The sequence below is a fragment of the Dendrobates tinctorius genome, unplaced genomic scaffold, assembly GCF_039654945.1.
Source record: "Dendrobates tinctorius isolate UK_male_01 unplaced genomic scaffold, ASM3965494v1 ptg000046l, whole genome shotgun sequence".
NCBI classification, from domain to species: domain Eukaryota; kingdom Metazoa; phylum Chordata; class Amphibia; order Anura; family Dendrobatidae; genus Dendrobates; species Dendrobates tinctorius.
Genome location: NW_027361714.1, coordinates 81,877,027 through 81,902,893, shown reverse-complemented (window position 1 = coordinate 81,902,893; position 25,867 = coordinate 81,877,027). Strand labels below are relative to the sequence as shown.

General features: G+C 47.1%; 1 protein-coding gene across 3 annotated transcripts in view; it reads right to left on the bottom strand.

Moving 5' to 3' along the window:
• Positions 1-25,867, bottom strand: part of SEC63 (SEC63 homolog, protein translocation regulator) — a 119,583-nt gene that overhangs the window by 24,187 nt on the left and 69,529 nt on the right. For all 3 annotated transcript variants that reach the window (XM_073576061.1, XM_073576063.1, XM_073576062.1), the window contains exons 12-16: positions 15,982-16,136; positions 12,402-12,549; positions 9,371-9,453; positions 9,129-9,188; positions 7,374-7,544 (exon numbers count right to left, since the gene is read on the bottom strand). In XM_073576061.1, the coding sequence (XP_073432162.1) occupies positions 7,374-7,544; positions 9,129-9,188; positions 9,371-9,453; positions 12,402-12,549; positions 15,982-16,136 (617 nt within the window). The remainder of the gene's footprint in view (positions 1-7,373; positions 7,545-9,128; positions 9,189-9,370; positions 9,454-12,401; positions 12,550-15,981; positions 16,137-25,867) is intronic.

The following is a 25,867-nucleotide window of genomic DNA, read 5'->3' as shown; positions in this document are numbered from 1 at the left end:
GAGATGCTTCCGTTCCCAGCGATGCCTTGTGACAATGACCTCTGATGACGTAGCGGTCTTGCAATACTGTACGAGGACCGCTACGTCATCACAGGTCCTTGCCGCAAGGCATTACTGGGAACAGGAGAGTTGGCGGGAGCATCGGTAAAGGCTGCGCGGGACGCCGGAAGGTGAGTATAACCAGATTTTTCTTTTTTTTTTACAGGGATATGGTACCCAGGGCCTGGAGGACAGTCTCCTCTCCTCCAGACACTGGGTACCATCCGCACATGATCCGCTCACTTTGCGCATGGTGGGCCATAGCCACATGCGGAAAGTAAGCGGATCTCATGCAATCCTATGTGTGCGGAAACGCAGCGATTCCGCAAAAATAATGAGCCTGCTAGGTTTTTTTTCCGCTATGCGCAGCATTGCAGAATGCCATAGGAATGCATGGTGTGCAATTCTGTACGCGTTCTCGTGGCAAAAAAAGCATACAATCCGCAACGTGGGTACAAAGCCTAAGTAGTTTAAATGAATCTCAAAAAGACAAAACATATGGCCAGCAAGTCGCTTTGATATTGCAGTACATATGTTAATTATATTTAGCATTTTTTCAGATCGAATACACGTGAAAAAAGAAGTCATGTGCACATACCTTTAGGGACAAGAACAGCTGCCCGCCCGATCACCTCCTGTCTCTCACTATTTTGCCACTGTGAATCAGATGCGTATTTGAAGCTGGATAGTCATCTTTTTTCGTGAAAATATGCGCATGCCGATTTACTTTTTGGAGGTGTTGTGCATCTCAAGCTCTCATGGGTCACACTTACCTTTGCATTTTTTTTGCACACATATTATGATGCAAGAGAGCCAATGAGTGTAGAGTGGTGATATTTTTCCATTATGTGTAACTTCAGTAAATACATTGGTAAAATATGATTTTTTTTTAAATCAATTGTTTTCTTTATTTGTGTAGGTAAAATGCTTACTAACTCACAGATTATGAAATAATGCTTTGTGTTTTCATATATCCTACGGCCACAATTACCAGAGTGCTGCTACATGTAAACTCTGCAGAAGTGTTCATGTCTGAAAATTGTTCCCCTCATTGTCTGCAATGTTAAAGGAAGGATTGTTTTTGGCTTCTGTATTGCAAAGTCTTCTTTTTCTTCAAGTGAAAAAACAGGATTTTTGGGTTGCTTACCGTAAAATCTGTTTCTCGCCTTCATTGGGGGACACAGAGACCTTGGGTGTATGCTGCTGCCACTAGGAGGCTGCCACTATGCACAAAAAAAGGTTAACTCCTCCTCCGCAGTGTACACCCCACCGACCGGCAGAGAATTCCTCAGTTAGTGAGAAAGCAGTAGGAGAAGTAACAGAATAGGTTGACAACATAAACAACTCAACTGTAACCATTCAACCAAAGTAAGAACAGGAGCTGTAAAACATGGGAGGGTGCTGTGTCCCCCAATGAAGGCTCCGAGAAACAGATTTTACGGTAAGCAACCCAAAAATCCTGTTTTCTCGTTCGCCTTATTGGGGGACACAGAGACCTTGGGACGTCCCAAAGCAGTCCCTGGGGTGGGAAACAAACTTCCATCAGGCCAGCGGACTCACCACCGCGGCCTGCAGAATCCGTCTACCTAGGCTGGCGTCCGCCGAAGCGTAGGTGTGGACTCTGTAGAATTTCACAAACGTGTGAACCGATGACCATGTTGCAGCTTTGCAAAGCTGCAGTGCGGAAGCTCTGTGGCGCACCGCCCAGGAGGCACCCACTGCCCGAGTAGAGTGGGCCCTGATACCCGGAGGGGCTCCGCGACGCTTAACACGGTAGGCTTCCAGGATAGCCGTTCTGATCCAGCGAGCAATGGTGGCTTTTGACGCCGGGTGACCTTTCCGCGCTCCATCAGGGATAATGAAAAGAGACTCTGTCTTTCGCAAGGAAGTCGTCCTAGACAGATAGACTCTTACCGCCCTAACCAGGTCCAGCTTGTTCAAGGACCGCTCTCGGGGATGAGTTGGATTCGGACAAAAGGACGGTAGCACGATATCCTCGTTGAGGTGAAACGAGGACACCACCTTCGGAAGGAACGAGGGCGGAGGCCGCAGAACTACCTTATCCTGGTGGAGAACCAGAAAGGGAGAGCGGCACGAAATAGCTGCCAATTCCGACACACGCCGGACGGAGGTGATGGCCACCAGAAAGGCTATCTTCCAAGAAAGGAGAGAAAGGGAAATATCCCTGAGGGGTTCAAAGGGCGGACCTTGCAGAACCTCAAGAACCAGATTAAGATCCCATGGATCCACGGGCGCCCGGTACGGCGGGACCGTGTGAGCCACGCCCTGAAGAAAGGTCTTAACCTGAGGACGGGAAGCTAACGTTTTCTGAAACAGAATGGACAGCGCCGAAACTTGACCCTTCAGGGAACTGAGGGCAAGCCCCGCATCCAATCCTGCCTGAAGAAACGCTAGGACTGACGGGAGCGAAAAGGACATGGGCGCGACGTCATTGGTCTCACACCAAGTGAAATAGGCCTTCCAAGTACGGTAGTAAATCTTGGAAGATGATGGATTTCTGGCTCGGATCATGGTCTGAATTACGTGGTCGGAAAATCCTGCTCGTTTCAGAACCTCGGTCTCAACAGCCACGCCGTTAAATTGAGCGGCCGAGAATTGGGGTGGCAAATCGGACCCTGAGACAGCAGATCTGTTCTGTCTGGAAGCTTCCAGGGGGCGTCCGCGAGAAGGTTGACAATGTCCGCGAACCAAGACCTTCTGGGCCAATTCGGGGCGATGAGAATGACCGGAAGTCCTTCTGCCTTGATCTTCTTCAACAGCTTGGGAAGAAGAGGCAGAGGAGGGAACAGGTAGGGAAGTTCGAACTGGGACCAAGGAACGGCCAGGGCGTTGGCGCCCACTGCCAGAGGGTCCCGAGACCTGGACACGAATTGTGGGACTTTCCTGTTGAGGCGAGACGCCATGAGGTCTACATCCGGGGTTCCCCACTGAAGGCAGAGCAGATGAAACACTTCCAGATGTAGGGACCATTCTCCCGCCGCGAGACCCTCGCGGCTGAGAAAATCGGCGGCCCAGTTGTCTACGCCGGGAATGTGAACCGTGGAAATTGTCGCAACGGAAATCTCCGCCCAACGAAGAATCTTGGACACCTCCGCCAGGGCTGAGACACTCCGTGTTCCCCCTTGGCGGTTGACATATGCCACCGCTGTGGTGTTGTCTGTCTGAATCCGTACCGGCAGTCCCTTGAGGAGCCTTTCCCAGTGGACCAGAGCAAGATGGATCGCTCGAATCTCCAGAACGTTGATCGGCAGCGCTGATTCCCGATCCGACCATCGACCCTGAACAGTGTGGTTGCGGAACACAGCACCCCAACCGAGGAGACTGGCATCTGTGGTCACTATCTGCCAGTGAATGGGAAGGAAGGATCGACCCGATAGAATGAGAGGTGACGACAACCACCAGTTGAGAGACCGCTTGATCCGGTAAGAAAGATGGACAGGGCGATCCAGGGACCGAGGCGACCTGTTCCACTTCGACAGAATGGCCTGCTGGAGAGGCCTGGCGTGAAATTGGGCAAAGGGAACTGCCTCTATCGCCGCCACCATCTTTCCCAGGACCCTCATGGCTGTACGGGGGGATGGGAATCGCGAGGTCTGCAGCGATCGTACTTCCTGCTGCAGAGAGAGAATCTTTTCTTGTGGGAGAAAGACCCTTGACCGACGAGTGTCGAACAGAAGACCTAGAAAGACCAGGCGTTGGGTAGGAACCAGACAGGACTTTTTCCTGTTGACGATCCACTCGAAATTGGAAAGAGTGTCCAGGACGATTGACAAACTTTGGTGAGCCTGATGGAATGAGGGAGCCTTGATCAGAATATCGTCTAGGTACGGGAAAAGAACGAGGCCTCTGACTCTCAACAAAGCCATCAACGCAGCCATGATCTTCGTGAAGACTCTGGGAGCGGTGGCAAGACCGAAGGGCAGTGCGACAAACTGGTAGTGGAGCTGTCGAATCGCAAAGCGCAGGAACTTCTGATGTCCGGAGAAAATTGGAACATGTAAATAGGCATCTTGGATGTCTATTGAGCACATGAATTCCTGCTCCTCCATGGAGGCGATGACCGAGCGAAGCGACTCCATGCGGAAGTGGCGAAGGCGGACCCTCTTGTTGAGCAGCTTGAGATCCAAGATGGGTCGAACTGCTCCGTCTTTTTTCGGCACTACAAACAGGTTCGAGTAGAACCCCGTGAAGCGCTCCGATTCGGGAACGGGCACAATCACCCCGGAACTGAGGAGAGCGGCGATAGCCGTAGAGAACCCCGGGATCAAGGCTGGATCCTTTGGAGGCCGGGATTCGAAGAAACGATCCCGTGGGAGAGAGACGAACTCTATCTTGTATCCTGAGGATACGACCTCCCTGACCCAGGCGTCCTCCACGGCGGCCAGCCAAACGTCCCTGAAGGAAAGAAGTCGACCTCCCAATTGGAAAGGCCCCTCGCGTGCCCGATGATAGTCATGCTGAAGTAGACCGTCCAGATCTAGATCTGGACGGTCTGCCCTGGGAGGAGTGGGGTCGCCAGGAAGGAGTGGGTCTGAAGGAAACTTTCTTTCTCTCCTGGCGAGCCTGCGGTCTCTGTTGGCTGGAGGAGTTGTCCGCCGTATTGAAACGGCGGAAAGCCCGAAAGGTTCGAAACTGACGCCTTAGAGGGGGTCTGCGAGGCTTGGACTGAGGGAGGAGTGAACTCGTGCCTCCGGTGGCGTCCTTAATAATCTGGTCCAATTGGGACCCAAAGAGGCGCACCCCCTGAAAAGGTAGGTTAGTGAGGGACTTTTTAGAAGACAAGTCCGCTTGCCATGCCTTTAGCCAAATTGTACGTCGAATTGCAACAACGTTGCTTGACGCCTGAACTGCACAGGATGCAGCATCCAAGGAAGCGGAGAGAAGATAGTCCCCAGCATGGGAGATCTGATTGGCCAAATGCTCCGGTTGCGCCTTATCTAAGATACCCTGCCGAAGGTCGTCTGCCCACGTAGCTATGGCCTTTGCTGCCCAGGATGAAGCAAAGATTGGACACACCGCCGCTGAAGCCGCTTCAAAGGCAGACTTCGCCAGGGATTCTATAATCCTGTCATTAGAATCCTTTAGGGACGCCACGCCTGAAAGCGGGAGAACCGTGTTATTGGATAGCCTGGACACGGGCGGATCGACCGAGGGAGAGGCCGACCAGTTGTCCGTGAGCTCTTTAGCAAATGGGTAGAGTATGCCGAGACGTTTTCCTCTTTGAAAGCGTCTGGTCGGATCCTCTCTTTCCTTGGTAAAAATTTTCCCAAACTCGGAATGGAAAGGAAAAACCCTGGAGGGAGTTTCAGCCCGTCTGAACGAAACCTCCTGATCTGAGGATTTCGCAGGGGAGTCAGCAATATCGAAGGTATGATGGTTCGCAGCAATGAGGTCCTGCACTGTGACCTTCATGCTTGCATCCTGGTCTGAATCCAGCTCTAAAATCCCCTCAGATGACCTGTCCGAAAGCGCTTCCCCTGACTCGGGAGAGAAGGCCCGAGAGGGAGGCTGGTGAGAAGGGCTATGCGGTGAGATGGGACTAGGAGAGGATTCCGGCTGGGAATCTTGCCTGGGTCTTTTGCGACTACAGCTGGCTGATTCAGATGGAACAATTTGGGACCTGCTTGGCCCTGCTGAAGAGTCCAGGGGCAACTTATCAAGAACGGCTACCAGGGACTGAGACACCCTGGTGAGGTCTGCCACTGATTGAGATAGCGAGGAGGCCCAGCCAGGCATGGGGGGCTCACTCTCACCTGGGGCCGCAGATGGCTCCTGGACGGCGTCAGGCTGAATTGGATTGCTACAATCCAGGCAGAGGGGAGTGGACTGGCCTGAGGGAAGTTTGCGATTGCACAAAGAACATGCAAAGTACTTGACTAAAGTGCAGGGGGGGGCGGTAGAGCGGGTACGATCAGACTTAGAGTTAGACATAGTGAAAAGCTGAGGTAATGCCGGAAGGTTGGGGGACAGAGGGCGGAGAAGGGTCAGTCTGCAGTGCAGAGCTACTCACGGTCCGGTGTCCCCAGAAGCGATGCTCTGCGACCTGTCAGTGGATGCAGGTCAGAGCGAAATCCGGCCGACAGACCTCCTGAACGAAAAAACCAGCTGGAGAAAATGCTATCCAGTGAGGAGCTGGTGCCCGGCTAACAGGCTGGGAAAATGGCGCCTTCCTGAGAAAAAGCGCGCGTTCAGGAGAGGAGGGAGGGCGGAGCACCACACAGGGTTAACAAGTCACCACCCTCTAGCCAATAACAGGCTGGGCAGGTGAAGGACAGGCGGTGGGAGGGCCAGGGAAGAGCGGGAGAGAAGCCCGCTTAGAAGAAAGGGGCGGGGGGCGTGGCCGCGACGCAGCGGTAGGCCCGAACTGAAGCCGGGGCCTAAATTAGTTGCGGCGGCCGCCTGTCAGCAGGGGGTCAGCGCGGAGGTCCGAAAAAGTGGGACGCCGCAGTCGCAAGCCGCTCCCGATGGGAAAAAACCCTGTGCTCCCTGTCCCCAGAAAGGGGGGAGGGAAGGGGGGGATGCCCAGCAACATTGAGCTGCCTATAGCCTTGTGGCGACTGCGAGCGACCGCAGCGCCTACAACCGGGGTTCCCCTGTGACCATTGAAGAGGCGACCGTCGGGAATGGGCAGCCAGGTAAATAAATAAAAAAAAAAAAAAAAAAATACTCACCCATCCACGATCCGTTACCTGTCTGAAGAAGTCTTGCGTCTCATCCAACCGACAGGCTCTGGTAGGCGAGTGGGAGGGAGACTGGCGACAAGGACCCCTGGAGTCGCTGGCACGTCTTGGCGTCGGCGTCCGTCTGGCTGGTCCTGCCGCGGAGAACTGCAAGGATACGGGGTGGCAGTACACGCCGTACTTGCAGACTCCATGTGGGAGTACAGATGTGACTTTTCACTCTGTATCCCTCCGTAGAACCTGAAAAGGAACGACGCACGACGAGGTAGATAAGGGTCTAATAAAAGACCCGTGTCCACCTCCTACTGACACTAAGCTAAACTGAGGAATTCTCTGCCGGTCGGTGGGGTGTACACTGCGGAGGAGGAGCTAACCTTTTTTTGTGCATAGTGTCAGCCTCCTAGTGGCAGCAGCATACACCCAAGGTCTCTGTGTCCCCCAATAAGGCGAACGAGAAATAATTTTAACAAAAGCCAGAAAAACCCCTCTGTATTGTGTACTGCGGCAGCATCCATATCTGAATACAGTGTGCATTGTGGATATGCTCAGTATGCACCAGAAAGCATTAACTTGCTATAAAGACATTGTGGGCTACTTATATTTTAGCCATACATTAGAGGAGAACATGCTCACGTTTGCAGCAGTATCATTGACTTGCTTCAGCTTTCCCTGCTTCTGCTGTGGTAAAATGGGTGGCGCTGGCTTCTTTTTCACTGGTTTCTTTTTCTTTGATTTGGAAGATTTCTTTGCAGTTTTGTTTTTCTGCTGCCAGCCTTTGTTCTTTATTTTGCCATTTTCCCCTTGCTGTATGAAAAAAAAACAAAAAAAAAAAAAACACACACAACACAAATTATAGTCCCAATACAATAGGTTTCTCAAGGTCACCTAGAGTAGATGCTCATCAGGTCATTTCCACAAGTCAGAAAGGCACTGCATGCTATTACTTTTCATTCCAATAAAGCAACAGTAACATGATGATGATGGACTCATTAGGGTATGTGCACACGGTGCGGATTCTGCTGCAGATTTGGCTAAATCCGCAGGTCAAATTACCTGCGGATTAGACTGCGGATTTCCCCTGCGTTTTGACACCTGCAAATTCTTATAATGGAGCAGGTGTCAAACCACTGCGGATTCCGCACAAAGAATTGACATGCTGCGAATTTCAATCCACAGCTAATCCGCGCGGAAAAATCCGCAGCATGTGCACTGCGTTTTTCGTTTTCCATTGACTTTAAAAAGGTACTGTACAACGCAATAGAATCTGCTGCGGATCCGCAGGGCTAAATCCGCACCGTATGCACACATCCTAAAGGGAACCTGTGATTTTATTCATGATTCACAAACCAGGGGTAGCATGAAATCAGAGCCTGGCTGCACGACTGCAATCTGGCATATTGTACTCTGGAAATGCCAAAAGAGCAGTTGAAAGAACCATAGGTAGAGACAAGACTAGTCTGGTGCTGCTCCTGCCAGTTTTCCCACTAATCAATCTAGCTGATTGACATGCCTTTTCCTTTGTGTACATAAAGATCTGTCAATCACCTGGAGTAATGGAAGAAAAAGTCTGAAGCCGCGCTAGATTATTCTCATCTCTTCAAACCATAATGTCTCTGACAACTCAGAGGAAAAACATTCCAGGCTGTAATCATGCAGTCAGGCTTTTATTCTTGCTGCATGTGGTTTGAGCAGCATGAATCAACTGACAGGTGCCCTTTAACTCACATGTATACAGTGTTCTAGAGTTAACTTACTTATGGGCATTTACTAATCGCTAGAAATATGAAGGAATATATTGGAAAAAAAAAAAAAAAAACACTAGCAACATTTACCACGTAATCTGACCTTAACAGTTTGCAAAAAGCATAGATTTCATATTTTTTAACAATTAAAATAGCGGTGTAGAGCCTCTTTTTTTCCCCCACAAAGGTCAGAGATGCTGCCCGATGGGCTGGACAGCTACTATGGAATCTGTTGGCCGTCCAGCAGGTAATCAAGCACATATTCTATCCTGAATAACAGGGCATATGCACTGCAGAGTCATGCGGCAGCCTCAGAATCACCCCCCCCCCCCCCAATGCCCCTGGTATGTAGCATAGAGCTACACCCATACATAAGTGAGAACAACTAGTTTAAAATTTGCAAAAAATAAGTACTTAGATTGCAAGTAAAACCTATTATTGTTTTAAAGGACATTGCTGAAACTGTTGGGTCCATTTTGACTCTAAGCTTTTATAGCTATACTGTTTTAACATGTGATATAGCTGAGAAATCCAAAAGAGCTAAAGGCACAGGTATAACATACCAGGTCCCTCACAATCTAGTCAGTAGGGTCAGGCAATGGAAGATGGCCACATTGGCTTCTCAACATAAAACACTTATACATACTGCTTCTTCAACAGGCTGGTCTTCAGCTGAGCAAGTAGACTGCTCCTTCTCAAACACTTCCTATGATGTGAAAGGAAGAGAAATTAACAAGAGAGAAGCTCTGCCGGTAGCAAACTACACGAACAAGTCTTTCTTCCAGAAACACTCAATGGCATAGATCGTCTAATAATCCAAAACTCTACATCACTACTAGTCCATCTGTAGATTCAAGTGCAATTATTACAATTCCTTGTCATACGTACCGCCATGGTTTGTCTTTTAAGGGTTACAAGGACAGTAACGAGGGAGCCCACCGTAATGTTATTACTGTCTTCATCGTCTAGCACTGTAATAAACAAGCACATAATATGTTAGCTTTCTTATAGGCTGAAAATGTCTAGTCTCATGTAAATGAAGCTTAAAGGGGTTGTAGCATTGCTCTAAAGGGCCCCATCATAGAGTGGAGGTGAAGCAGGTGTTCTCCCACTCCACTCACTCTCTATGGGATTGCTGAAGCCAATACTAAGGATCAGTGGGCGTACGGTTAGATCTCTAACATTCCATAAGTTACCCTCTGTCCTACCGATAAGGAAGGACTTCCATACTTGGTACAACTCCTTTAGTCACCATTATCAACAATCATTTTGCCATGTGAAACATTTTAGGAGTGATATGTAAAATCTAGTGCAAAGTGAATCCAATTGTCATCCATGGGAAGCAATTAGGCTGCCTCTCATTCTCTAAAGTGCTTCTAAGACTGAGAAGTGGAATAGATTGGTTGCTATGGGAAGCTCATTCCTCTACTTTTGCAGCAGTTTTCATTCTTTCCCATCCATTTTCAGTTCACATTAAAGGAGTTTTCTAGTCTTCTCTTTAGGAGGGCACCCTTTCCCGGCATTCTGACTTCCTATTTGACCATCGGGCATTGACCCCTTGAAGGGTAGACAGTTCAGACCAGTTGAGCTATCCCATGCTGGGAAAAAAGCAATCAACTATACAATATAAAATCCTTATATTCTTCAGTACAGTGAGGATTTTTAATAGAGCTAAATTGCAAACTTGCTTGTATTTTAGAGGTACTTTGCAATTTTACCCATTTAATGATGAGACGTCCCAGTTAAAGGGGCAGAAAGCATTTCTTAACCTGGGTCTTGCTCACAGAATAGATAGATTTGAAAATGTTAATTCTGGAGTTGACAACAGGATTTGTATTGTTGCTCTGCTAGGCACACAGAGGATTGCACACAACAATACAACGACAAATCAATGATCATGACAGTCAGCAAAGGTGTTGTATGTCACATTTGCAAGCCATCACCTATCCACATACAATGGGTAAGGAAAGTATTCAGACCCCTTTAAATTTTTTCACTCTTTCATTGCAGCCATTTGATAAATTCAAGAAAGTTCATTTTTTTCCTCATTAATGTTCACTCTGCACCCCATCTTGACTGAAAAAAAAAAGGTAGACATTTTTGCAAATTTATTAAAAAAGAAAAACTGAAATATCACTTGGCCATAAGTATTCAGACCCTCTGCTCAGTATTGAGTAGAAGCACCCTTTTGAGCTAGTACAGCCATGAGTCTTCTTGGGAATGATGAAACAAGTTTTTCACACCTGGATTTGGGGATCCTCTGCTATTCTTCCTTGCAGATGTTCTCCAGTTCCGTCATGTTGGATGGTGAACGTTGGTGGACAGCCATTTTCAGGTCCCTCCAGAGATGCTCAATTGGTTTTAGATCAGGGCTCTGGCTAGGTCAGTCAAGAATGGACGCAGAGTTGTTCTTAAGTTACTCTTTGCTATTTTATCTGTGTGCTTAGAGTCATTGTCTTGTTGGAAGGTGAACCTTCGGCCAAGTCTGAGGTCCAGAGCATTCTGGAAGAGGTTTTCATCCAGGATATCTCTGTACTTGGCCGCATTCATGTTTCCTTCAATTGCAACCAGTTGTCTTTTCCCTGCAGCTGAAAAACACCCACATAGCATGATGCTGCCACCACGTTTCACTGTTGGGATTGTATTGGGCAGGCGATGAGCAGTGCATGGTTTTGGCCACATATACCGCTTAAACTTTTTGGTGATAATTCTATCTTCGTCTCATCAGACCAGAGAATCTTATTTCTCATAGTCTAGGAGTCCTTCATGTGCGTTTTTTAGCAAACTCTATGAGGGCTTTCATATGTCTTGCACTGAGGAAAGGCTTCCGTCGGGCCACTCTGCCATAAAGGCCCGACGGGTGGAGGGCTGCAGTGATAGTTGACTTTATGGAACTTTCTCCCATCTCCCTACTGCATCTGTGGAGCTCAGCCACAGTGATTCTAGGGATCTTCTTTACCTCTCTCACCAAGGCTCTTCTCCCACGATTGCTCAGTTTGGCTGGATGGCCAGGTCTAGGAAGATTTCTGGTGGTCCCAAAATTCTTCCATTTAAGGATTATGGAGGGCACTGTGCTCTTAGGAACCTTGAGTACTGCAGAAATTCCTTTGTAACCTTGGCCAGATCTGTGCCTTGCCACGTCTCAGAGCTCCTTGGCCAGTACCTTTGACCTCATGATTCTCATTTGGTCTGACATGCACTGTGAGGTCTTATATAGACAGGTATGTGCCTTTACAAATCAAGACCTATCAGTTTATTTAAACACAGCTGGACTCCAATGAAGGAGTAGAACCATATCAAGGAGGATCACAAGGAAATGGACAGCATGTGACTTTAATAGGAGTGTCTAAGCAAAAGGTCTGAATACTTATGACCATGTGATATTTCAGTTTTTCTTTAATACATTTGAAAAAATTTCTACATTTGTTTTTTTTTCAGTCAATATGGGGTGCAGAGTGTACATTAATGAGAAAAAAAATGAACTTTTTTGAATTTACCAAATGGTACAATGAAACAAAGTGAAAAATTTAAAGAGGTCTGAATACTTTCCGTACCCACTGTAGCGACAAGCTGCCGATTTCTGGTATCCTCATCCACTCATCAAAAAAAATGGGGGTAGAGCCCCTGACTCGAAGCAGTGTTTGGGCATGCACATGGTTGCTCCATGCCTGACAGATAGGCAAGTGATGAACTGCATGTGCATAGGTGATCAGTTGTAATTATGGAACAAATCCTATTAAAAGGAATCAAATATATTGAAATGTGACATTCATTCACTGATGGAATACATAAAAAAAAAAAAATAAAAAAAAAATAAAATAATACTACTCATTCCCATCAAATGAGTAATTATCATAAAAAAAAAAATAGGAAACTTGAATCAAATACATAGATATAAGAACACAAGAAATAGACATACCTTGTGGTTTTACTTCCATTGTGACATGTGGAAAACTACCAAGAACTGCCACCAACTCCTCATAACTGCTATCCTCTAGAAAGCTGAACAGCAGACGACGATCTGACTCCTTCATGCTGACCAGGTCCCGGATGGTCTTGATTTTAAACTAAATTCAGAAATAAATTAGGTCAATCTGAGTTCTTTTCATTATCAGTGTCATTGCATAAAATATTTGCAAAGTTCTTTATGACAATTCTGCTTGAAAATCTTCTCTGTGCATATTCATAACAAATTCACTCTATGACAGGTTAAAATACTTGTATTTCTGTCGAGCTGTTCAAAAATACTAATGCACCCAAACCAGATATATATATTATATATATATATATATATATATACATACACACATAGGGAGGATGGATGGGGTCATATATCGCAAGATTTTTGGCCAACAACCTTCTTCCTTCAGTAAGAGCATTGAAGATGGGATCTGGCTGGGTCTTCCAGCATGACAATGATCCAAAACACACAGCCAGGACAACTAAAGGCCCCGTCACACTAAGCGACTTAGCAGCGATCCCGACACCGATATGAAGGTGTCAGGATCGCTGGTAAATCACTATGTGATCGCTGGTGAGCTGTCATACAGACAGCTTCACCAGCGATCAGCACAGCGATGCCGAGCGCCCGGCATCGCTGGCCATCCTGTAAAAAATAGAATCAAAATAAAAAATATAGTTATTCTCACCTTCCGATGTCGCGTTCAGCCATCCCGCCTCTCTCCACGCTCCGGTCCCAGTGATCCTTTGCGAGAATGACCGCGAGATGTCACAGTCTCGCGGGATAACAAAGTCTCGCGGTCATTCTCGCAAAGGATCACTGGGACCGGAGCGTGGAGAGAGGCAGGATGGCTGAACGCGACGTCGGAAGGTGAGAATAACTATATTTTTTTAATAATTTTTTTTACACCTGATCGCTGGTCTCCCGCCTGTCACACGCAGCGATGCGTGCTGGCCAGCGGGAGACCAGCGACCAAAGAAATGTCCAGAGGTTTCTTACAGCGATCAGCGATACAGGCAGGGGGGCCGCTCGCTGATCGCTGTCACACACAGCAATCTCACTGGTGAGATCGCTGTTATGTCACAAAAGTTGTGACTCAGCAGCGATCTCGCTACCGAGATTGCTTAGTGAGACGGGGCCTTAAGGAGTGGCTCCTTAAGAAGCATTTCAAGGTCCTGGAGTGGCCTAACCAGTCTCCAGACCTGAATCCGATAGAAAATCTTTGGAGGGAGCTGAAACTCAATGTTGCTAAGTGACAGCCCCAAAACCTGAAAGTTCTGGAGAAGATCTCTATGGAGTAGTGGGCCAAAATCCCTGCTGCAGTGTGTGCAAACTTGGTCAGGAAATACAGGAAAAGTCTGACCTCTGTAATTGCAAACAAAGGTTACTGTACCAAACATTAAGTTCTGTGTTCTGTTGTATCAAATACTTATTTCATGCAATAAAACGCAAGTTCCTTATGGAAAAGTGTGATTTTCTAGATTTTTATTTTAAGATTCTGTCTCTCACAGTTGAAGTGTTCCTATGATAAAAATTACAGATCTCTCCATTCTTTATAGGTAGGAAAACTAACAAAATTGTGTGTGTGGGTACACACACACACTTTGGTATAAATACACAAACGTTCGGTATAAATACACAAACTTTTTGTATAAAGACACACACACTGATCGAAAATATAAAAGCAACACTTTCATTTTTGTTCCCATTTTTCACAAGCTAAACTCAAAGATCTGGTAATTTTTCTATGTACACAAAAGGCCTTTTTCGCTCAAATGTTGCTCATTAATTTATCTAAATCTGTGTTAGGCCAGGATCACACATGCGAGAAACTTGGACGAGTCTCGCATATTAATACCGCCGGCACTCGGGAACGGAGCGTGCACAGTGCATAGAAATACATGCAGCCGCACGCTTCGCTCCCGAGTGCCAGAGGCAATGCCAGGTATTGACGTGTGAGACTCGTCAGAATTTCTCGCGAGTCTGACCCCGGGCTTAGTGAGCACTTCTCCTTTGCCGAGATCATCCATCCACCTTACAGGTGTGACATATCCAGATGCTGATTAGACATAGTTATTGCACGTGTGCCTTTGGTTGGTCACAATAAAAGGTTACTCTAAAATGTGCAGCTTTATCACACAGCACAATGCCACAGATGTCACAAGTTTTGAGGGAGCGTGCAATTGGTATGCTGATTGCAGGAATGTCAACCAGAGCTGTTGTCCATGAATTGAATGTTCATTTCTCTACCATAAGACGTCTCCAAAGGTGTTTCAGAGAATTTGGCAGTACATCCAACTGGAATCACAACTTAAGACCACATGTGACCACCTCAGCCTGGGATCTCAACATCCAGCATCTTCACTTCTAAGATTGTCTGAGACCAGCCACCTAGACAGCTGCTGCAACAATCGGTTTGCATAACCAAAGAATTTCTGCACAAACTGTCAGAAACCATCTCAAGGTACCTCATGTGCATGCTCGTCATCCTCATCAAAGTCTCCACCTGACTGCAGTTGTTTGTCGTAACCGACTTGAGTGGACAAATGCTCACATTCGATGGCATCTGGTACGTTTGAGAGGTGTTGTGTGGGTGAGCGGTTTGCGGATGTTATCATTGTGAATTGACTGGCCCATTGTGGAGGTGTGGTTATGGTATGGGCAGGCGTATGTTATTAACAACGAACACAGGTGCATTTTATTGTTGCCACTTTCAATGCACAGAGATAGTGATGAGATCCTGAGGGTCATTGTTGTGTCATTCATCCTCGCCTTATCACCTCATGTTTCAGCATGATAATGCAAGGTCCCATGATGCCAGGATCTGTACACTATTCCTGGGAGATGAAAAGCTCCATTCTTGCATAGACAGCATAAATGGAAAATTCCCTGGTCATTAAAGGGTTAAGGTTTGACTCTAGTGTTTTGTTTTTTTTCATTGCAGCGCTGAGGTGGTGCTTTTAATCCAAGTTTCCTGCCCCTAGTATGATACTTACATACTGCTGTTTTTACCTTCTATCATCGCAACTCCTGTTGATCTCTAGCAGCTTGTTACTTGTTGGATCACTCCAGTGTTTGCTGGAGCAAACCGGAGGTCACTTTTCCATCAAAGTCTATGAGAGCCTTGTCCTGGCTCACATAGACTTACACTGAGAGCGTGTGACCGTTACCGCTGACTTACAGTTAGTCAGAAGTTTTGGTCACAAGCTGGCGCTGTGATACTTGACCGGCGCTGATAAAAGTTGAAGATGGTGTTGGATAAGTATTGCGACTATGAACAGGGACGTTAGATATATAGCACCACTCCAGTGCTGGAAAAAAAAAAAATAAAAAAGCAAAACCACCTGCTGGAGTGGTGCTTTAAACAGGGAGTGAACTGTCATCACTTTTATACCATTATGGATCCATATTATACTTCCTAGCTACCTCATTTCACGCTAAAAGGTTTCATAGAATATTTAAAAGGATTTCTTATACAGAGTTTGAGATGGCTCAATGAGAAAACACCCCCCACGGGATAGAAGCAAGTCCGATATACCTTTTTGTGGTTGAACACTCGTCTTAAGTGATCCTCTTCAATAAATGGCAGCTGCAAAAAGGGCGATTTGAACTGTTGGAGGCCCTGCACGATCATCTGACAGAGCTTCATGCAGTTCTCCAGAGAAGAAAGTGATGGTGGTCGGAGTTCCCTCTCTTCAGAAAAAGCGTGAAAAACAAAAGAAAAATAAACCAATGAATACACCTTTGCCAGTGAGAACATTTAATATTTCATGATTACAAGAAACATGTTTTGTAGGAACCAATTTCAGAAAGGCAAGAAAAGTCTATACATGACCCTTTGCCCATAAAATCTGAATTCAGGGAAGAGGCTTTCCCATTACTGAGATAGGAGATGGTGGCTGCTACTGATAAGATTCTATGTGGATAGGAGGAGGGAGGAGGAGGAGGGAGGAGGAGGTGGGAGGAGGAGGGATGAGCTCTGCCTGTAGTTCCTCCCATCTATATAGAATCTTATCAGTAGCAGCCGCCATCTCCTATCTCAGTAATGGGAAAGGGTCTTCACTGAATAGATTTTACCTCAGAATTGAGAATTTTGATAATGACTGATCCTAGCACAGAAAGAAGAAAATCTCTCTGATAAGATACATTATATATATTAGAAAGTTGCTTACTTTCAAGTGTGCTATTGATTTATGAAATAAAAATTAAAAAACGACAGGGATTTCCTGTTTGCTTGGCAATCCCTGCATGTGTTGTGACTATCAAACAGCCGCAAGACATACAGGCTGGGCAGGGGGACTCGACCATTTTTCAAGCATGCCAAAGTCACTCGGTTACCACCTATCCAAGCACGTTCGCTCATCACTATTCATCACCATATTGCTCCTGGATCATTGGGAAGAGTTGCTCTTGGAGGATGATTAGATACCAATCTTAAGACATGGCAGTGTTCTTAGACAAAATAGTGAGCGAGACCACTACCTTAGATGAAAATCAACCCCATATACAGTATAAATGGTCTCAGGATGCTTTAGGGTTGTTTTAACGCAGGACTCATGGTAATATGCTCAATGCTTCTTCTCCAGACGTTCTTCTAGATGTCACAAACAGTTTGAAGGGGGCTTCACCAGAAAAAATAACTTTACCCCAGTCCTGGGCAGTCCAAGCACTGACGTTCCTGCCAAGTTCAGAATGTTTGGGACATCAGGAACAATGACTGACCGGAGTAGAAAAGTGAGCACTACCATGAGCCCTGTGTTATACCAACAGTAAAGCATCTTCAGAACATGCATGTGTGGGGTTGCTTTTATCGAAGATCTAAGAACACTGAAGCAGAAAATTATGTGAAAACCAAAATTTGTGTCAGGCTCAAAACTTTTGGCCACGATGCGAGGTTGTAGATTTTGCAGCAGATTAAAAGTGGATCTGCAGACAAAAGTCCATTTAATTAGGTGTGGATTTCACTGGAGTATTTCCCTGCTGATGAGCTGGGGAAATAATCTGCATAAATCTACCATTGTTAGTTCACCCTTAAAATAGGGTTCCCTCCTCCTACAAGTGATGATAAACTGATATTTTTGCAATTTACTTTAAGCCATATTCACAAGGCAGTATCCCAGTCTGCATTTTGGTTCAGCAAGCTACAAAAGACACATGTGTCAGTTTCTGGAGGGTGGAGCACTATTTATACGAGCTCGCGCCACTAAGGTACGCAGAACCCTTCTTAAGGCCCTTTTACATTTAGCGATGCACCAGCGATCCGACCGGCGATCCGACCCGGTCAGGATCGCTGGTGCATCGCTAAATGATCGCTAGTGAGCTTTCATACAGAAAGACCTCACAGCGATGCAGCAGCGACGCAGAGAACGATACTTACCATTCACACACAGCGATCCTGCGTCCTCCCGCTCGCCTCCACGCGTCGCTGGACGTCACAGCAGGAAGTCTCAGCAGGAAGCGCCCGACGAGAAATGGAGCCGGACATTCTCGCGCGATCAGCGATGGACAGCGGGGGAGCCGGTCGTTGGTAAGTATCACACTTAGCGATATCACTAGCAATATCGCTATAACGTCACAAAACCAGTGACGTTTTAGCGATATTGCTAGCGATATCGCTTAGTGTAAAACTCCCTTAAGTCAATATGCCAGCAGACATTGTTGGGGAAGGCTGCCTTTCGCTCCCGGTGATTATTTTTTCCACCTATTATTATTATTATTTATTGTTCTAGCGCCATTTATTCCATGGCGCTTTACATGTGAGGAGGGGTATACATAAAAACAAGTACAATAATCTTAAACAATACAAGTCATAACTGGTACAGGAGGAGAGAGGACCCTGCCCGCGAGGGCTCACAATCTTCAAGGGATGGGTGATAATACAGTAGGAGAGGGTAGAGCTGGTCGTGCAGCGGTTTGGTCGATCGGTGGTTACTGCAGGTTATAGGCTTGTCGGAAGAGGTGGGTCTTCAGGCTCTTTTTGAAGGTTTCGATGGTAGGTGAGAGTCTGATATGTTGTGGTAGAGAGTTCCAGAGTAGGGGTGATGCGCGAGAGAAATCTTGTATGCGATTGTGGGAAGAGGAGATAAGACGGGAGTAGAGAAGGAGATCTTGTGAGGATCGGAGGTTGCGTGCAGGAAAGTACCGGGAGACGAGGTCACAGATGTATGGAGGAGACAAGTTGTGGATGGCTTTGTATGTCATGGTTAGGGTTTTGTAATGGAGTCTCTGGGCAATTGGGAGCCAGTGAAGGGATTGACAGAGGGGAGAAGCTGGGGAATAGCGGGGGGACAGGTGGATTAGTCGGGCAGCAGAGTTTAGAATAGATTGGAGGGGTGCGAGAGTGTTTGAGGGGAGGCCACAGAGCATGAGGTTGCAGTAGTCAAGGCGAGAGATGAGGGCATGGACTAGGGTTTTTGCAGATTCTTGGGTGAGGAATGAACGGATGCGTGAAATATTTTTGAGTTGAAGTCGGCAGGAAGTGGAAAGGGTTTGGATATGTGGTTTGAAGGAGAGATCAGCGTCAAGGATTACTCCGAGGCAGCGAGCTTGTGGGACTGGGGAGAGTGGGCAGTCATTTACTGTAATTGATAGGTTCGTAGGGGGGGTCACGTGAGATGGGGGAAAGATGATGAATTCTGTTTTGTCCATGTTGAGTTTCAGATATCTAGTGGAGAAGAAGGATGAAATAGTGGACAGACATTGAGGGATTCTGGTTAGTAGGGAGGTGATATCTGGTCCAGAGATGTAGATCTGTGTGTCATCAGCATAAAGATGATACTGAAAGCCATGAGATTCTATGAGCTGTCCCAGGCCAAAGGTGTAAATAGAGAACAGCAGGGGCCCAAGGACTGAACCTTGTGGGACTCCGACAGATAGGGGGCGAGGTGAGGAGGTGGTGTGTGAGTGGGAGACGCTGAATGTCCGGTCTGTTAGGTATGATGAGATCCAGGAGAGGGCCAAGTCTGTGATGCCGAGGGATGAGAGGGTCTGTAATAATAGGGAATGGTCCACTGTGTCAAAGGCAGCCGACAGGTCCAGGAGGAGGAGGACAGAGTAGTGTCGCTTGCTCTTGGCAGTTAACAGGTCATTGGTGACCTTAGTAAGGGCAGTTTCAGTGGAGTGGTGTGACCGGAAGCCAGATTGTAAGCGGTCGAAGAGGGAGCAAGAAGAGAGATGGGAGGACAGTTCAAGGTAGACGTGTTGTTCCAGTAGCTTGGAGGCGTATGGGAGAAGTGATATAGGGCGATAGCTAGATACAGAGGATGGGTCAAGAGAGGGCTTTTTGAGGATAGGTGTGATGGAGGCATGTTTAAAGCTTGAGGGGAAAACACCAGTTGTTAGTGAAAGGTTGAAGAGATGGGTTAGGGTTGGGATGAAGACTGTGGTGAGGTTTGGGATGAAGTGGGATGGGATCGGGTCGAGTGCACAGGTGGTGAGATGTGATCTTGAGAGTAGAGTGGAGAGTTGATCTTCTGTAATGGTGGAGAAGTTGGTTTTGAAGGTGGAGGGCTGGGAAGTCGGGAGGAAGGGCTCTGGGGGTTGTTGACCAAAACTGTCCCTGATGTTATCAATTTTCTGCTTGAAAAATGAGGCAAAGTCTTCAGCTGAGATGAGTGGGGAGGGAGGAGGTGCTGGGGGGCGGAAGAGAGAATTGAAGGTGTTGAATAACTGTTAATAACTGTGAATAACCTATTATTGCTGATTCACAAAAACTACAGTGGGGAAAATAAGTATTTGACACACTGCCCGATTTTGCAAGTTTTCCCACTTACAAAGAATGGAGAGGTCTGTAATTTTTATCCTAGGTACACTTCAACTCTCAGAGACAGAATCTAAAAATAAAAATCAGAAAATCACATTGTATGATTTTTAAATAATAAACATTAAAAAAAGTATTTGACCTACCAACCAGCAAGAATTATGACTAGTGTTGAGCATTCCGATACTGCAAATATCGGGTATCGGCCGATATTAGCTGTATCGGAATTCCGATACCGAGTACCGATATTTTTTCAATATCGAATACCGGAATCGGAAGTTCCCATAATGCAGTGAGCCACTGTTGTGGCTGTGATTGGCTGCTGAAATGATGTCATCATGATGCGCGGTCTGTGCGCATCATGATGCGCGGTCAGTGCGGGCCTGCAGGGGGTCTGTGCCGGCGGTCTGTACGGGCCTGCCGGGGGTCTGTGCCGGCTGCTGGGGGTCTGTGTGTGTGTGCAGGCATCGTCCGATGGGACTACAAGTCCCATCGGGCGATGCCTGCTACAATGACAGTGATTGACACATTAGCCAATGATGGGACAGTAGTAGTCCCATCATCCGGCTAATGTGTAGAATGTAAAAACATACTACATTCATACAGCATACATACATACTACATATATACTACATTCATACAACATAAATACTACATACATACTATATTCATACAGCATACATAAATACTACATACATATATACAACATACATAAAACATGCTACAGATATACTACATACATACTACATACTACAGATATACTACATACAATACATTCATACATATATATATAGACATACAGTACATATAAGAGTACATACTCACCATTACTTGTCATTGTTCCCCGAAGTCAGTGTCATCTGTGAAAAAAATATGAAAAAAAACAAACCACCAAATACTCCCTGATCCGCAGAAATCCACGAGTGTCCCATGCCGATCTCCCGTGGAGAACAGCAGCATCAGCTGATGCGACCGTTCTCTAGGGGCTCCAGGAATCCAATGACGGGAGGTAGGTATCCTTCCACATTGTATTCCTCCGCCACTGTAAAAAAAATAGTCCCTAGTCTCACTAGACTACGGACTATTTTTCTATCAGTGGCGGAGGAATACAGTGCGGAAGGATACCTACCTCCCGTCATTGGATTCATGGAGCCCCTAGAGAACGGTTGCATCAGCTGATGCTGCTGTTCTCCATGGGAGATCGGCGTGGGACACTCGTGGATTTCTGCAGATCAGGGAGTATTTGGTGGTTTGTTTTTTTCAAATTTTTTTCACAGATGACACGGGCTTCGGGGAACAATGTGACAAGTAATGGTGAGTATGTACTGTATGTCTATGTATGTATTGTATGAATGTATTGTATGTAGTATATCTGTAGCATGTTTTATGTATGTATGTATGAATGTAGTATATATGTAGTATGTATGTATGTAGTATATTTTATGTATGTAGTATGTATGTAGTATGAATGTTGTATATATGTAGTATGTAGGTATGTTGTATGAATGTAGTATATATGTAGTATGTATGTTGTATGAATGTTGTATATATGTAGTATGTATGTAGTATGTATGTATGCAGTATATATGTAGAATGTATGTAGTATGTATGCTGTATAAATGTAGTATATATGCAGTATGTATGCTGTATATATGTAGTATGTATGCTGTATACACTCACTGGCCACTTTATTAGGTACACCTGTCCAACTGTGTGTTAAGACTTAATTTCTAATCAGCCAATCACATGGCGGCAACTCAGTGCATTTAGGCATGTAGACATGGTCAAGACAATCTCCTGCAGTTCAAACCGAGCATCAGTATGGGGAAGAAAGGTGATTTGAGTGCCTTTGAACGTGGCATGATTGTTGGTGCCAGAAGGGCTGGTCTGAGTATTTCAGAAACTGCTGATCTACTGGGATTTTCACGCACGACCATCTCTAGGGTTTACAGAGAATGGTCCGAAAAAGAAAAAAAATCCAGTGAGCGGCAGTTCTGTGGCCGGAAATGCCTTGTTGATGCCAGAGGTCAGAGGAGAATGGGCAGACTGGTTCGAGCTGATAGAAAGGCAACAGTGACTCAAATTGCCACCCGTTACAACCAAGGTAGGCAGAAGAGCATCTCTGAACGCACAGTGCGTCGAACTTTGAGGCAGATGGGCTACAGCAGCAGAAGACCACACCGGGTACCACTCCTCTCAGCTAAGAACAGGAAACTGAGGCTACAATTTGCACAAGCTCATCGAAATTGGACAGTAGAAGATTGGAAAAACGTTGCCTGGTCTGATGAGTCTCGATTTCTGCTGCGACATTCGGATGGTAGGGTCAGAATTTGGCGTAAACAACATGAAAGCATGGATCCATCCTGCCTTGTATCAACGGTTCAGGCTGGTGGTGGTGGTGTCATGGTGTGGGGAATTTTTTCTTGGCACTCTTTGGGCCCCTTGGTACCAATTGAGCATCGTTGCAACGCCACAGCCTACCTGAGTATTGTTGCTGACCATGTCCATCCCTTTATGACCACAATGTACCCAACATCTGATGGCTACATTCAAGCAGGATAATGCGCCATGTCATAAAGCTCGAATCATCTCAGATTGGTTTCTTGAACATGACAATGAGTTCACTGTACTCAAATGGCCTCCTCAGTCACCAGATCTCAATCCAATAGAGCATCTTTGGGATGTGGTGGAACGGGAGATTCGCATCAGGGATGTGCAGCCGACAAATCTGCGCCAACTGTGTGATGCCATCATGTCAATATGGTCCAAAATCTCTGAGGAATGCTTCCAGCACCTTGTTGAATCTCTGCCACGAAGAATTGAGGCAGTTCTGAAGGCAAAAGGGGGTCCAACCCCTTACTAGCATGGTGTACCTAATAAAGTGGCCAGTGAGTGTATATGTAGTATGTATGTAGTACGTATGTTATATGAATGTAGTATATATGAAGTATGCATGCTGTATGTATGTATGCATGTATGTACGTACGTACGTACGTACAGTGGGGCAAAAAAGTATTTAGTCAGTCAGCAATAGTGCAAGTTTCCCCACTTAAAAAGATGAGAGGCGTCTGTAATTTACATCATAGGTAGACCTCAACTATGGGAGACAAACTGAGAAAAAAAAAAAATCCAGAAAATCACATTGTCTGTTTTTTTTTTCCATTTTATTTGCATATAATGGTGGAAAATAAGTATTTGGTCAGAAACAAGCAATCAAGATTTCTGGCTCTCACAGACCTGTAACTTCTTCTTTAAGAGTCTCCTCTTTCCTCCACTCATTACCTGTAGTAATGGCACCTGTTTAAACTTGTTATCAGTATAAAAAGACACCTGTGCACACCCTCAAACAGTCTGACTCCAAACTCCACTATGGTGAAGACCAAAGAGCTGTCAAAGGACACCAGAAACAAAATTGTAGCCCTGCACCAGGCTGGAAAGACTGAATCTGCAATAGCCAACCAGCTTGGAGTGAAGAAATCAACTGTGGGAGCAATAATTAGAAAATGGAAGACATACAAGACCACTGATAATCTCCCTCGATCTGGTGCTCCACGCAAAATCCCACCCCGTGGGGTCAGAATGATCACAAGAACGGTGAGCAAAAATCCCAGAACCACGCGGGGGGACCTAGTGAATGAACTGCAGAGAGCTGGGACCAATGTAACAAGGCCTACCATAAGTAACACACTACGCCACCATGGACTCAGATCCTGCAGTGCCAGACGTGTCCCACTGCTTAAGCCTGTACATGTCCGGGCCCGTCTGAAGTTTGCTAGAGAGCATTTGGATGATCCAGAGGAGTTTTGGGAGAATGTCCTATGGTCTGATGAAACTAAACTGGAACTGTTTGGTAGAAACACAACTTGTCGTGTTTGGAGGAAAAAGAATACTGAGTTGCATCCATCAAACACCATACCTACTGTAAAGCATGGTGGTGGAAACATCATGCTTTGGGGCTGTTTCTCTGCAAAGGGGCCAGGACGACTGATCCGGGTACATGAAAGAATGAATGGGGCCATGTATCGTGAGATTTTGAGTGCAAACCTCCTTCCATCAGCAAGGGCATTGAAGATGAAACGTGGCTTGGTCTTTCAACATGACAATGATCCAAAGCACACCGCCAGGGCAACGAAGAAGTGGCTTCGTAAGAAGCATTTCAAGGTCCTGGAGTGGCCTAGCCAGTCTCCAGATCTCAACCCTATAGAAAACCTTTGGAGGGAGTTGAAAGTCCGTGTTGCCAAGCGAAAAGCCAAAAACATCACTGCTCTAGAGGAGATCTGCATGGAGGAATGGGCCAACATACCAACAACAGTGTGTGGCAACCTTGTGAAGACTTACAGAAAACGTTTGACCTCTGTCATTGCCAACAAAGGATATATCACAAAGTATTGAGATGAAATTTTGTTTCTGACCAAATACTTATTTTCCACCATAATATGCAAATAAAATGAAAAAAAAAACAGACAATGTGATTTTCTGGATTTTTTTTTCTCAGTTTGTCTCCCATAGTTGAGGTCTACCTATGATGTAAATTACAGACGCCTCTCATCTTTTTAAGTGGTGGAACTTGCACTATTGCTGACTGACTAAATACTTTTTTGCCCCACTGTATGTATGTATTTTTTTTTTAACATTCAACACATTAGCCAGATGATGGGACTACTACTGTCCCATCATTGGCTAATGTGTCAATCACTGTCATTGTAGCAGGCATTGCCCGATGGGACTTCTAGTCCCATCGGACGATGCCTGCACACACACAGACCCCCGGCAGGCCCGCACAGACCCCCGGCAGGCCCGTACAGACCCCCGGCAGGCCCGTACAGGCAGCCGACAGACCCCCGGCAGGCCCGTACAGGCAGCCGGCACAGACCCCCTCCCGGCAGGCCGGCACAGACCCCCTCCCGGCAGGCCGGCACAGACCCCCTCCCGGCAGGCCGGCACAGACCCCCCCCCGGCAGGCCCGTACAGACCCCCCCGGCAGGCCCGTACAGACCCCCCCCCCGGCAGGCCCGTACAGACCCCCCCCCCGGCAGGCCCGTACAGACCCCCCCCCCGGCAGGCCCGTACAGACCCCCCCCCCGGCAGGCCCGTACAGACCCCCCCCCCGGCAGGCCCGTACAGACCCCCCCCCCGGCAGGCCCGTACAGACCCCCCCCCCGGCAGGCCCGTACAGACCCCCCCCCCGGCAGGCCCGTACAGACCCCCCCCCCGGCAGGCCCGTACAGACCCCCCCCCCGGCAGGCCCGTACAGACCCCCCCCCCGGCAGGCCCGTACAGACCCCCCCCCCGGCAGGCCCGTACAGACCCCCCCCCCGGCAGGCCCGTACAGACCCCCCCCCCGGCAGGCCCGTACAGACCCCCCCCCGGCAGGCCCGTACAGACCCCCCCCCGGCAGGCCCGTACAGACCCCCCCCGGCAGGCCCGTACAGACCCCCCCCGGCAGGCCCGTACAGACCCCCCCCGGCAGGCCCGTACAGACCCCCCCCCGGCAGGCCCCCCGAGAGGCCCGCACAGAGCCCACCCGCACACACAGACACGCACAGTGACCGCCCGCACACACAGACACGCACAGTGTCCGCCCACACTCTTCCCCCCTCCCGAACTGGATGTACAAGGAAAGAAAGGGTTTTTTTTAAATCCGATATTTCTGTCCCATTGACTT